At 34.6% G+C, this 15,165-nt stretch overlaps 2 protein-coding genes across 2 annotated transcripts; one reads left to right on the top strand and one right to left on the bottom strand.

The window, feature by feature from the left end:
* The first annotated feature begins 392 nt into the window (after positions 1–392).
* LOC129004921 (mesencephalic astrocyte-derived neurotrophic factor homolog) lies at positions 393–6,806 on the top strand. Its single transcript, XM_054433628.1, has 4 exons — positions 393–582; positions 3,781–3,908; positions 4,663–4,804; positions 6,546–6,806. The coding sequence occupies exons 1-4, from the start codon at positions 477–479 to the stop codon at positions 6,710–6,712; spliced, it is 543 nt and encodes a 180-aa protein (XP_054289603.1). The 5' UTR covers positions 393–476; the 3' UTR covers positions 6,713–6,806.
* Positions 6,807–10,154: 3,348 nt separating this feature from the next.
* Positions 10,155–14,902, bottom strand: LOC129004910 (dolichol-phosphate mannosyltransferase subunit 3-like). The gene is made up of 3 exons (XM_054433615.1): positions 14,545–14,902; positions 11,782–11,859; positions 10,155–10,274 (listed from the first exon to the last, which is right to left on the bottom strand). The coding sequence occupies exons 1-3, from the start codon at positions 14,692–14,694 to the stop codon at positions 10,200–10,202; spliced, it is 303 nt and encodes a 100-aa protein (XP_054289590.1). The 5' UTR covers positions 14,695–14,902; the 3' UTR covers positions 10,155–10,199.
* Positions 14,903–15,165: the final 263 nt, after the last annotated feature.

The raw sequence follows: 15,165 nt of genomic DNA, 5'->3' as shown, positions 1-15,165 counted from the left end.
TTTGCCAATTGTTTTTGGTTTTTTTACCTTAGTTTCTTCAATGGAATCAATAGAAAACCAATCCTGTGATTATGAATAGTTTAATTTGGCTTTTATGGCTAAATTCTGCAATCAAATTGAGTTAAAATTATGTGTCAAACACTGGGTGAGTAGCTGTCAACTACTGGGTTTTGGTGTCAAATACTGGGTCTGATGCAAGACTTTGCGTTTTAATATTTTTCTGGTATTCCATTATAGTAAACAAGGTTTAATTATTTTTTATCTTAATCTTCAAGATTCAGAGCAATAAATAACATCAAAAAGACTTCTTAAACTCTAACCCAACATTATTTATGAATATATTAACCGTAATCTGGTCTAAAAGTGTCAACTACTAGGTGCCTTACCCTACTTGTAATCAAAAAGGAATAGGCCTACAAATTCAGTATTGGTTTTCCTAAATTAATTTGTTGGCTGCTACTTAGTTACTTAGTACTATGACTCCTCTTGATGTGAAAATTGGACAGATGTGGTTTTTTGTGGTCTTTTCTGCTGCATACATTATTACCAGTACACACACATTGAAACGAGAAGACTGTGAAGGTAAGTTAATTTAAATTAATTGTTTGGTTTTGCCTGACTTCCCATGTAAGTTAACACTTTTGAAGCAAAAAAACGTGGTACTGTCTGTTGAGATGGTCTACCGACTAATTACAATGTTCTGTGTCCAGTCAAGTGATGTAGCCTATCAATCAACCTTTTGCTATGATACTACTGTACATTGATTTTAATTAATAACTTAGCTATTTACCTTACAAATGTAGGCCTAGTAAGAGCGTTTTTACATCACGCAGGTGAATGGTGTGCAACGAGCGGAAGCGAGTTGCATAATTCACCCAAGTGATGTAAACAAGCTCTTGCGTAACGTGTAACGTACAAGATTTTACCTGATCCGACAATATTCAGGAGGTTACGAACAATACTTTTCATTATCCATTTCACTCGTCTTCTAACAGTAACGTTCATTTTCAAACAAAAGCTAGGCCAAGGTTAGGAAAATTCTTCCAAGCATACCAATAAGTGCAGTGAAAATGCTAACTTCCTTAACATTATCACTAAACTTAGGTCTTTCAAACTTATACTTACCATGTGTTTTATAGGCATAAGAATAGGTAGGCTATTTACTTAAACATAACTTAGTTAGCCTAAAAGTAAATTTTTTCGTACACTTTTCATGTTTTTGTTTTTAGATACCGTACTTAAATAACTAAATTTGATACAACTTAAGTTCTAAATATTGGATTTTAATCATTAAACCATCAGTTTGCAGGGAATAGTGCCCTCTAAATATTTAGGTAGTATTATAACACTAGCAGAGTACCCGTCCTTCGTACGGGATTGGCATATAAATTGCTTATTGCAGTTATAAGTTACAACAGAACTTGCAGTTGAAGTTGCAGTTTCAAGCTTTGCGTTTGCAATGGGGGAAGACACGATTTGATCAAATTTTCTTCTTGAAAATTTACTGTATAGCCATAATATTCTACCACTTCACCTAAACCATAGAGAAAAATAAATTATTAAAGATTCGCAAAATATCACAAATGAATCATGAAATTAAAAACATAAAAGTAACTGTAAACAATCCTACTTTGACAGTTCTCATTGCATATCATAGATTTTTGTTGTTGCTTAGTTCAAATAAGCTGTTCCCATGAATGCAAAAAAAGTTATAAGTAGTGCTGCACCCTGTTGGTAAATCTTAAAACTTTTAATGCTTTTGCATAGGTACCATAGAACCAACTTCTTAAGTTGAAACAGCTGACTAAAAACTTTTACTCCCTTTAAATATGAATTCTCATAAGGTTATCATGGGGAACCACAGAGCCACTGGAACGGAGCCCGAAAGGATTTTTGAGATAAAAATATGCCTATATGTTAATCGGGAATGTTAGCTATTAATCATACAAAATTTCAGCCCAATCCGTCTAGTAGTTAATGCGTGATTGAACTTCAAACAAACACACAAACTTTCACATTTATAATATTAGTAAGATTATCTTGATTTAGGCCTACTTATTACTTTTTTATGGGTCATTTTGTAATAGAATCATGTTAGTAGCATAAATCGTTTTGAAGATATATCAAATTTAGTAGTTAAAATGTTAAACAACTGATTAGCGGGAATCACACGCTTAAAGCTACACGTGGTAGTGTAACCATTGAGATACTTATTGTTGAGTTATAGATCAATTGTTGTTTATGCAAGCATTTTATTATTATTTATTATATTATTATGTTATTATTATTATTACTGAAATAAGACAATGACCGGATTTTTTAAAACTAATTTCCGTATTTTTCTTAATATAGGCTAAGCACAAAAAAAAACAATAGACAAATTTTAAAAATCAATTTTTTGAAAAAGAAAATTCATTAGGCATATTTCACTGCCATATCCCCTTAAGTTACATGGGAAGTCTAAGGGCGGTTCAGGAGCTCGGGACTTAATGGTCCGCGACCAGACGTTGGTCCCGGACTATATAAGCGACGACCGAAAAATGGGTTCACGAGTCAGAGCCTAATGATTTATTGTTGGTCGAGACCAAATCCGTAGCAGAGCCTAATGACAGGGATTCGCAGGGAATTTCTGTTGTTGAGACGTTGGTAACAACCAGTAACAACAGTCTGGAAACACATGTGAAGCCACTGCTGCTGACATACGCACTTCCATACAATAGGATGATTGTGAAAAAAGGCTGAACCAAAACGTCCAAAACGATTATTTTTCTCTTATTTCATTGTCCCAATGCTCACCTATGATATAATCTATCTAAGTTTATTGATTTATAAACACAACAATCCACGTTTGTATGAAATCAGATAATGGAAGTATTTAGTGAAATAGGCCTATATTTTTCTGTGTGCATTATTATAATTCAATTAACCCTTTCAGTGCTATGTATTATATCATTGTTTTAAAAAATCTCTAAGGGATATAGAGAGGAAGGTTATTTTAAAAAAATCAGCAAAACGGCCATTGGTGACCTGCATGTTCATAGGATACACTAACAACCACTTAGCTAAAAGATTCGCCCAATCCGATGATTTCGAGGTGTATGTCTAAACCAAGGATTATGAACACCTCACTATGCCCCAGTGGTTGTAGTATATCGCTACAAACACACAGGTCATCAATTATTTGCCACACAGGACGGGATTCGAACCCGAGCAGACGAATGCCACTGGCCAAGTGACACACGCCCTAGCCTTCTCGGCTATCTGTGCTTGAAGAATGAGGAGTCAAAAACCGGTATTTAAGCTGACGCCACCGATAGCGAACAGATAGCGCTACAGATGGTTGTTCAATGGGTTACTAGGTAGCAGCACCAGTTAGTCACGGACTATTTAGATGATTTTTTTTAGTTAAAAAACAACATTGATCATAAATGTGTTCCTGAGACTTTGCTGCAAAACATTAGTTTCCCTAAAATTAAAACTAAACTAAACTAAATTAATAATTACAGTAACCGGTATTTTAAGTTCATAAGTTGACCTGAGAAGGATAACTTAAATAATGTAAGATTTACCAGTTCCAGGTGTTGATGTGAAGTTGCTTTGCACAGTACAGTTTGCTTTATTTTTTAGGTAGCTTTGTTGAAAATGGTACAAAGGATTGTTTAGAAATTAGGAATGTGATCACTCAATAAACTTGTGTGTGGTTGATCTTGTCTTTAAATTGTCTTCTTTCTTGTTCAACATAACTTAGAATTGTTAACTAACCAAAACATTTAATTTCAGTTTGTATAAATGTTGTGGAGCGATTCAGCAAAGGACTGACAGATGATCTCAAAACAAGTCAAAGAACAATTGAACATGAATTTCGGAAGTTTTGCAAAACCATAAAAGATGACAAAGAAGACAGATTTGTAAGTAGCCTAGATTGTTCTAAAGAAGATTGCAAAAACATTACCTAATAAAGCTTATGTATGATATGAATATAAGTTAACTTATGATTCTAATAGTCAGTTTAATACAGTAGTTTTAAATCTAACTAAGTAAAGTTGATTGGGGTCCGTGGGTCTCTGAAATCTCCTGGGTGGGGTCGAGCCAACTGTGAGCAGCTTAGAAATTGGCTTTCGGGACAGAAATGATTTTTGGGCCAAGCTCAGGATAGGTCATTTAGATTATATATGTTCATGTGCGTCTGTGAAGATTGTAAGATCGTAAATTCAGAAATTGGTTGTTATTGTGAGGGATTTTTAAATTTCCTCGGAATTGGGGGAGACAATCAGGATGTCCACAATCGCAAAATATGTTCACAATTTTGTTGTAAACAAGAAGGATGTTAATGATATTGTAATGGTCGCCGGAGACAATGATGAGGTGCCTATGAGCAGACCCCTCTGACCCCACGCTCATGAATTTGCCTTGGCTATGTTTACAATTTACCGGTTCGGTATAACAAGAGACCTTAAGGTCAACATTTTTTTTAAATATTGCTCCATTATATTAAAGAGTAAAAAATCTAGTCCACACCCCTAATAAGTAACCAATGTTGGCAAATTTACCATTTGCTGCCACATAACAATACACACAACAATTCAAAACACTGTACTGTAGCCTATTGGGTTTATTGTGAAGTATTCAATCTCAAGTAAATAACGAAAACTTGTGTTTCAGTGCTATTATGTAGGTGGGAAAGAAGAGTCAGCCACTGGAATATTGGGAGACCTGTCATGGCCAATCAAAGCTTCAATGCCAGCAGATGTTGTGTGTTCCAAACTCAACAAGAAAGACTCACAGCTCTGCGCATTGAGATACGGTACGTATGCAACCTAGTTACAAAACAACCTATTCCTTGCAAGAAAGTGGTGTAATAGCCTACTACATTAGTATACTTGTACTAGTAATTAAACACTTGTGCCCCTTTGAACAAGTTGAAGTTACAGGGTACGGTATTCAAAAAAGAACACCGGGATTTTGAAAGGACATTCCTTGGGTAGGCTGGTAGGTCGGTAGACCTACTATTGAATATAAGTAGGTAGGGGCCTAAACAATTCATTTATGTTAAATTGAAGGGTAAAGATTAAAGAACAAAGTGTTATCTACTTTGATGACATTCTGAAAAATTTAATGACATTTGGATTGTTATCAATCTTATTTGATCATAAAACTGGCAAGGTCCGTACGTCTAGAGCAATTAGCAGACTTAATCTGGTGTTTTAACAGATTTTTGTAGGTACTAAGTCTCAATATTTGACCAATAACATTGTAGAGTGTCTACAGGAGCACTAATGAATGCATTGTTTCATTACGAAAAAATGTTTTCAAATAGCTGGCTTTTAAACAAATTGTAAACCAACTAATCAATGCTATACAACTTTTAAATAAAAAAAACCAAGAAGCTTTGTGTATTTGTTTGCATTGATGAAAATTATTGTTCACTACTCGTCATGAAGGATCCATTTCCAGTGCTCGATAGTTGTTTCTATGCTCGGCTTCACCTCGCTCGTAAAGTAATATACTATCATTAACTATAAGATACTGAAGTAGACATCGCATCTATATGGACCAGCTGTCACCAATTTTTTTTATTAATAAAGAACGTAGTTGTGTGAGCCAGTCACAATATGCCCTAGTGTCTGAAAATGCAATTTATAGGCTACCTTATTTTTTGTCACTGACCAGGTTGATGGGTAATACTTGCCATAGCTCACCATAAGCCATTCCTTAAGTTAGGCTCGGGAAAAAAGTTTGTGTATTTGAGAGAGTTTGGTAATTTAGATCATCTGTCAGTGGCTCACATCAACTACGACGATTTTGATAAAAGATCTGGCTACAAATTGGGTCTGACTTAGGGGAGGTACGATTGAGGCATTAGTTCAAAATTCCTCCGTGAACTGCGCTGTAGTAGAGAGCAGTTTGGCAATGAAGGTTTACTAATCGCAAAAATAGTTCTGTTCATAAAATAAATGCCTCAAATTCAATTTTATTATTTTTTAATTATAAAATTAAACTATCATAACCTAACCGAGCTAACCAAACTTGCTGATAATGAAATAATATAACAAAAGTTTAGTAATAGAACAAATAATTCTGTTTATTAAATAAAACTAGAAATTGCTCAATTAACATTTTATAATGACTTAATAATAAAATTAAACTGTCATAACCGAACCAAACCAACCAAACTTGCTGATAATAACAAAATCTTGGACAAAAAGTTAATGCTACCAGCGGGATTTGAACCCGGGACCTTCACCATATCAGCCCGGCACGCTAACCACAAGAACACCGAGGCCGATGGCTACAGATCGTTTTGTTACGGTAATGGCGTTCCCTCAGCTAATAAGAAGCCCACAGCTGTCATCGTAGCCTCTTGTATACCTCCCCTGAGTAAATACCCTACAAATTTAACATGAGGATGGAATGTCTAGTTGTATTAACAGTCAAAGATACTACCTTGCCCCCAAAGCGGGTGACTAGTAGTATAAAAAATTGTGGTTTTAGGAAGATATTTTTGTTTAGTTTCTTGGTATTTAACTAGAATGCATTCTTTACAGAGAAAGAAATAGATCTCAATGCAGTCGATCTGAAAAAGCTGAAAGTTAGAGATTTGAAGAAGATTTTGAACAAGTGGAATGAAGTATGTGAAGGTTGTATAGAGAAAAGTGATTACATCAAGCGAATTGAAGAATTAAAGTCAACATATGTGAAAGAGGAACTTTAAGTGTTTCTGTAAGCTTTAAGGACTGGATCTAATTTATTTATTTTCAAGACATATTTTTAAGTCTTTTGTTATAATAATAATACCTTTAAAAATATGTGTTTTTTTAATGTCATAAGTTCCCAAACACTATTTTAAATACTGCAGTGGAATTGTTGAACATTGATTGGTAAAACATTTACTATATTTTGCCCTAGATGTCAATGATCCAAGGTAATGGTGTGAATAATATAAACCATAGACAAAACATACTCTCTCAGTAGATTTGTCATCCTTATGGATCAACTGGAGAAAATTGTATTGTTAGTTCCGTCTGGTGCCGCTAGGACCAAGTTTTCTTTACCATTTGTTACTTATTATTTCAGTTATTTAACCCTTCGTCGATGTCTTTGATTTTAAAACACGGTGACACACAGAGTTTTTTTCCGGGTGTTGAAACATCAGACAAACAATGTTTTATATACATATACAGTCCAACCTCAGTATAACGAATCTGAAGGGACCGAACTGAATATTCGTTATATCAAGGATTTCGTAAAAACGAGGTTCGTTATATAGAGGTTATGTTTGCAGGAATTTCGCTAAGACGAGGTTCAGAACCAGCGCCGGTCAATATAGGTCGGGATTAGTCATCATTAAAACACAATTAAAGTAGCATAGGCTACTATACTTTACAGTACAGTGTTTACATTGTACAGAAGAACCTAAATTATCCGGCATAATAAAGGGGAGGGATCTTGAATATTGCGCAATCATGACAATGGCATTGACCTTGGTACAGGTTAAGAAACTGTAAGTTTAAAATCACAGCTTGTTCTAACCCTCCTAAAACCTAGCCAAACACTGTATTGCGTAGTCATGTCATAGTCATAAATCATGTAAAGAATAAAACAAAACAGTAGTATGTAGAAAGTTTTGTAAGCTACTGCTCGTGATAGGCCAGTAGGCTACTTACAGTACAGTACCGGTACTGATTTATCACAACAGAGGACAGGAATGTCAATAATAATCATTAACTATAGCATTGGTGTTGCTAGTTGAAACAAATCGTATTGAAAACAATACAGTAAATTATTAGATAAGTCATTATAAATGTGTATAATCAATAGCCAACTTAAAGATAATAAAAACACTCGAAAAAGGAATGTTAAAATAACGATGTTGCTATTCTTTCTCTTTGGTTTTGTTTTTATATTCTTTCTTAGGTTTCTCTTTATCCAAAAATTGTACAATTCACCATAGTTACTTATCGCCCAACCACAGCTTACTAAAACATTACGTCTTCATCAGTCCTCAGTGAATGAAATCAGTTCTCAGTTGCAACATAGCGCGCGCAGACAGCAGACAGCGATGTGTAAAACGGAGCAGACGAATGTTAGCGCAAGCGATGACGTCACCTTTCCATTTCATTTGATAAAGAAACAGATTTTTCAAAAACAATAATGGGGTGGGGGATTTGTTATATCGAGGGAAAGACGTAGACAATTCGTTATGCAGAGGTGAAATTCGCAATGTAGAGGTTCTGACAATGATAAATTCGCTATATTGAGGTGTCTTATTTTAGCCGAAATCACAAAAAATTCGTTAAATCAAGGTCGTTGTTATGGTTTGTTCGTTATGTAGAGGTAAAATATACATTGTGTCTTATGGAGAGTTCTAGGGGATTTTAAAAAATTCGTTATATCAAGGAATTCGGTGTATCGAGGTTCGTTATATCAAGGTTAGACTGTATATTGATAAAAAAATGTATTACAACCATGTATAATCAATTAAATTGTACATTATTTAAATTAACACACTTACTTAAAATATTTATAAAATATATAGCAAACAAAAACAACAACACCATCAGTGACTCTTGGGGCTTCAACTGATTAATAGGGGTTTTGCGCAGGATATCAAACTAATGCTCAGTTCCTAGAAAAATGCACGTGATACTGTTACTCCTAATTTCCTAAAGCTGTTGGCTGACTGGTGATATCACATATTTGTCTATAAAAACAAATGCGCCTGGAGGAAAACTCCGTGGTGTCACCGACGAAGACTTGAAACCACCTTTAACTTAATAAAATTACATATTTTACTATTCATAAACAACAGCTTCTCTTCCAGTTATATAAGAGAAAAATAAATGACAGGTAATAAAAAATAAAATTGACCCTAAAATAATAGAAACAAAAAGTTGTTGTCATACGGACCAGTGCACCACTCCATCTTTTTTAATATATTGAAGAATAACTTGTTACGTGTATTCACAATATTACATCCCCTCTAGATAGTTTTTCCTCCTCGGCAATGGTCAATCGCTGCCACTGCAGCTTTGTTTTAGTAGATCTCTGATTAACTGAGTAATTAGTTGTACAGATGACATAACTGAAACTAATATAGCTATAGTCAATTAAAGCCCCTTCACACAGAGCTGGGTTTGTACCGCTAGAAACACACATGAGTTGGTACATCTAGCCGCTGGAGGGTTTATACAGTTAAATGTGAGTGTAGAGTGGAGTGAGATGATTTGTATAGCTTCATTTCTGACTAAGGTCAGCTGTTAAATTAGTCAGGACGTAAGGCATGTGTGAAGAGATACCTGATTACAATGAGCTCAGTCATAGCCTCCTTAATAAAAGCGTGCTGCGGTTGTTGTGGCAGTCTGTTGCAATAACAATAATAATAACAAACGTGTGAACATAAACACAGTGCAGGCGCTCCATTATAAATTAGTGCAACAGGTGTACAGGCTATGTGGCCTTGTATTAAGGAGGCTATGGCTCAGTTAGTAGAGCTGAATGCCATGAATAACATGCATATACTGTGGTTGTCTCCAAAAATAATCTTGTCACTGAAACAGGTGACATCAATCAACACCCTGTATTTATAGTTCACGGTTTAAGTAATGTAAACTTAACATTTGTCAGTACTACTAATGGCGGTATAATGGATACTCATACCAATTCAAGCTACATAATAAAAAATTTTCCTTAACATCAACAGCTACAACAAATTAAGCCGGGTTTTCCTAGGCGGGGAGAGCGGAGTGTGTTGAAGTGATTTTAATGGTGGTCCGCTACGCTTCTCGTAAAATATTACCTATGATAAGAGGAGAGCGGACTCCGCGCCTAGAAAAACCCAGCTGGGACTGGCTAGGTATTGGAGGATATAAAGAAAAGGCCCTGGTTTTTGGATTTAAACAAGCTTACAAGCTGAAACTGAGCTAATTGAGACCTTTATTTACAGACAACCAACCCTTGTATGTTCCAAAATACATTCTGGCGAGTCAGAAAGTCATATTTCTAAACTAGAATTTAATAGTTAAGTTGTATATAAAATAAAGAGTGGTAAAAAAATATTCTGGTAAGCAGTCAGCCAAGAAATGGCTGACATAATTATTAGTGAATGATGCAATTTAAGCATGCATAAGGTTTAAAATTTCAAGGCTTTGACAAAGTTTTTACAAAATAAATATTTAATATAAGAGTGAAATTTACAAAAATCAATCAGTCTTCTTGTCGGTCACTTCAAAAACAAAACCTCTTCTTCTCAAGTCTTCTTTAGCCTCAATTATTTGCTGAAATGAATAAAACTTGAGTTAAGTAGTCTAGAAATACAGAAACTCTACAGAAATTAAAAAAAAAAATTAATTCCTAATAAAAAGGTGGGTCTAAACATACCATTACACACAAAATAAATTTAGTTTTATTTAATAATAAAAAGTGAACAAACATTTATGTTAGGTATACTAATCTTTACCCCCGCTGCAGCAAACCTGCAGACTAAGCAAATTTCCATTCGCCTGATTGGATTTACACTGAAATGTCTTTCAATTATTATTATAAAAAAGCAAGCACAATTTTTGTCCGTGGAACTCGTCCGTAGTTTTTCAGCCAATTTTGTTAGTTTACAGCCCATTTGAAAGATTTTGTTAGGTAGATGTCAAATAAGGTCTGACAAAGTCCAAGGCTCCAAGATAAACAGGCCATGCTGAAACGCAGGCAGCGCAACAATACATCACATTGGTGGATAGTTGTACTAAATTTGTACCATTAAAATCTCACAAACAGCCAGCTCATTTACCTAAAACTTAAGGGATATGACAGTGAATTTATAAACGAATCGATCCAATAGTGTGCCATCATGGATTCTGCAGCTTGGCCTGTTTTTTCTAGTAGGGCCTTGCTCTGCCCCGGTGGCTTGTTAAAATGTTAACCTTTTTAGTTTACATAGGTTCAAGCTATTTCTTTTAACAGCTGGTTTGTCTATGTTGTAATGAAAACTAATAATATTTGAGTTAAGTTATTATATGGCTCAAGTTTTTTTAAAACTTGATTTTACTATTGCCTTCTTTTTTAATACACACTTCTTTAGTACTCTTCCCTGCTTTTTTTAAGACATGCCACAGTGTCGCCGATCAAATATAGATAATTGTAGCTATATTTCGCTGAAGCTTCATCTGGACTCAGTGTGCTAATTCCAAGAATTAACTTGCGACCTTCTGAACCTATGCTCCCTTTTGCGTAGGAAAGGGCGCAATTCTCTATTATCACAGCATTTGCAATGACCATCAACAATGCGTAAGGACGGCCAATTGGCAATGTTGGAGCGTATCTTCCGCAACCTGTGTTCGGATACCGACAGCTCTGCCCCCAGTAGAGCAAGGTATTTTGGTGAGCTACGGTTTTTCACAGAAGACACTTCCAAGCAGGATGATTAAGAAATAATCATCGTGTTACACTGAAAACATTGTTTATCGTAAACTGATTTGAAATTAAAATATTTACTGTTAATGAATGTAAAATGTGTATTTTTTACAACAATGAGCGAATGACTTTGTTCCAGGTTTATTGCAAAATAAAAAAGCTCTGACGTTCACTGATAATTAGAGGTTATGAGAAATTGAGACAAATAACGTGCTTAACGTAATTGGTTGTAGGCAATGCCGTCCTTCAGTAGGCCTATGTTTAAACAGCTACATTTGGAAACTTTTCTACGTAGTTTAATAAACTCGCACTATCGTGCGACCCCGGGACGTCCTAGTTAGTGATTGTACTGCTAGTCCACAATGTTAATTAACTCACCTTTTGTAATTCTTTTGCTGCATCATCACAATCATTAAAAGTGTAGACTCGCCATAAAACAACAGAAGCTGCATATATCTGGAAGCACATTATAATCCATAATGCTAGGCCTAACTCTGTTCCACATCAACAATCCAGTTATGTACCGGTACATATTTTGTTATAGTTTACACAGAGGATACGCGTCCGGTAACCTGACGTGGATTAGGCGTCTGGCAGTGAAGTCACCAGGTTGTGGGGGCCCAGAACGCCATTACCACAACGATACGATGTACAGCTATCGGTCTTAGTGGTGTAATAGATAGAGTGCTCGGCTAATATGCAAGAGGTCCCTGGTTTGAATCTCATCGGTAAAATTAACTTTTTGTCAAAGATTTGGCTTTAAATGTCATTTCTTCTTAAGTTAGGCCTAACTGGACATCTTTTGTTAGAATTTTTTGCATTTATAATTTTATTTTATGAAGAGAATTTAACCTTCATTCAATTTTTTCATTATCAGCAAGTTTGGTTGGTTAGGTTATGACAGTAATTAATTGACAGACGCCTAATCCACATCCGGTTACCGGACGTGTATCCTCTGCATATAGTTTATCCAGTAACTTACCTAAGTTTTAGTTAGGCTACAACTTTTTATTTTGTGATTTAAAAACAATTCTGTTTGTTTTACATAGTTTAGGCCTATCTACTGGGTTGAAGCTTCAATTTATTTTTTGGTTTATTAATTAGTTCAGTGAAAACCACAATTTAAATATGTTACAGGAAGTTTGGTTAGGTTAGGTTATGGCGCTCTAGTGTTGGGATATCGAAAGAAAATATCGATATTTATATCGACGATAGTATCGGAGCCTCAATATCGATATTCCGATAGTATCGGAGCCTCAATATCGATATTCCGATAATATCGGACCAAAAATATCGATATATCGGAAAAATATCGTTAAAAATTAATGGAATTGGAATGCTATCGCAATGCTTCCCTTTAACAGGAAATTACCTTAACAAACAATTTTTTAAAAATGCGTTTGAAGATATTAAAACAAAGGAATATATACAGACGGTTTGGTAAAAAAAATATCGATATGTCATCAAAAGAAATCATTGATATAAAAATGTCCCTTTAGAAGGAAAGTACCTTTGTTAATACTGAACAATATTAGCCTATCCTTATCGAAGTTGTCAGCTGATATGTTTTAATTTGTTATAATCAATATATCGGATAGAAAAATAAAATATCGATATTCAAAAAGAAATAATCGATAATAATGAATGTTCCCTTTAACAGGAAAGTACCACCATGAACATAGCAGTTAGCTGCACACATATGACGTTAAATTGTTTACAATTTAATTTTCAACAAATGAGAATTTAATGGTTTTGATTGGTTTTCACTGCCGTCACCTCATTTTGGCACTCCACTTCTGCCAACCGTGCCAACTCACTATTCAAATGCAGGCAGAGGTAACCAGATTAAAAATATATTTTTAACTAGATAGGTACATGAAATAGTTTGTGTGTAGGCCTACAAATAAATTTGTTATTAATAATATTTAATAACTGCTAAACAAGTTCAGAAAAGATTAAACTGTATTTATTCTTGCATTATTCTTTGAAAAATTGCTAAAATCAATTCTAACGATAATATCGTAGTAAAATATCGATATCCCGATAATATCGGAAGTCTAATATCGATATAAAAATATCGATATATCGGAACCAAAATATCGATATTTCCGATATATCGGATATCGATACCAAACACCACGCTGGACCCCTAATCCAGTCCAAGGTAGTGAAAACTTACTATCGATAGTCACACTATCGATAGTTTTCGATAGTTTTTTAAAAACTATCGATACTATCGATAGTACTATCGATAGTCACTCAAATGGAATTTTAATGCATATAATATTGTATATATCCTGCCTGCATGAGTTTAAACAATGGTTTCTACCTAGTCGAAGATAAAGCTGTATCAGAGTATTAATTTTAACAATTTATGGGTGACGTCCTGGAGCCCCCTTTATGTTTTTTTACAAAATATTACAACATTTGTATAAAATAACAATAAGTTTTTTTAAGGGTTACAACAATAAAAAAAGGAAAATTCTCTTACTATTTTCTTTTTACTATTCACTACAAAAATATTTTTTTACTCACATAGCATAAATAATATATATATATATATATATATTATGACAATCTAAAACCATAGATCAAAGGAAAATACCGTATACCGGTGTCTACTTTGTATGCTAAAACCCACGAGGCAAATGTACCCATAAGTCCGGTAGTGAATTAGCAAATGCCCCCGCTTTCAAATGTTTGAGAAGGTAGCCTACTTGTCTACCAAGCTTTTCTACAATGAATTAAAAAAAAATAGTCTATAATATTAACTATAGGTATGCATTAACAGACAAACAATGAAATGTAAGAGTACCAGATAATGATTTCTTTACTTAATTTAACGTAAAAAAAACTATCGATAGTCTCATCGATAGTATAATACTATCGACCCACTATCGATATTTTCAAACTATCGATACTATCGATAGTACTATCGATAGTAAGTTTTCACTAGTCCAAGGCTATTAAAAACAGTAACCTAAAACTATACTGTAGATTCAATCAATAACCAAAACCAAACTTTCTAAACCAATTGTAACAAAACAATGGATAAGTTTTAGTACGTAAGATGGAATAAGTTAGATAGTAACTTAAGTTACTATGGAGTCAGATATTGGTTAAAGTTTTGCCAATATTTACCCCAAATACTCCGGCTAGTAGCACTGGTAGGGCAACGATGAAGTGCATCCATTCATTGATAAATGTGGAATCGAAAACATTTGTCACAAGTGTTGCCCAAAATCCTAAAAACAAACAACCTCCAAATAACCACTCCAATAACTTGGTCATTTTTAATGAACCTACAGTAACAATAAAACAGCAAGGCGATAGACAGTAATATCTTTAATATCTTCCAAGGTCAAAGTGCAAAAACAAAACCTCATCAGCTAACGTTAAAACGTTAATCTTCACTCGACTTATCTTAAGCTACAGAGGAGCAGAGCACATAACCATAACAACAACAACAAACTTTTATGGGCATAAAATAGATAGACATAACCTCAAACAGGACGGGTCTTTCTCGTCTTTCTAACCATCCGACTGACGTACATTTTGCGGATAGCCTAGGGCCTAGAGTAGAGGGTTCACTACGATACTCGGACAGAATACGATTGAATCGATCTATCGTGATTCTGCGATATTTCTTTCTTACTGAAATCGAATCGGTTCTATGACGACGGAATAATCGTATCCTTTCCTTCCTATGTTTGTGTTTGTTTACGTTTACGTGTGTTATGTACGTTACGTTGTTTGTTGTTG

Source organism: Macrosteles quadrilineatus, unplaced genomic scaffold, assembly GCF_028750875.1.
Source record: "Macrosteles quadrilineatus isolate MER2022 unplaced genomic scaffold, UCM_ALF_1.0 Scaffold_12__1_contigs__length_5162894, whole genome shotgun sequence".
NCBI classification, from domain to species: domain Eukaryota; kingdom Metazoa; phylum Arthropoda; class Insecta; order Hemiptera; family Cicadellidae; genus Macrosteles; species Macrosteles quadrilineatus.
The sequence above is the reverse complement of the archived record's forward strand: the minus strand, read 5'-3'. Positions and strand labels throughout refer to the sequence as shown.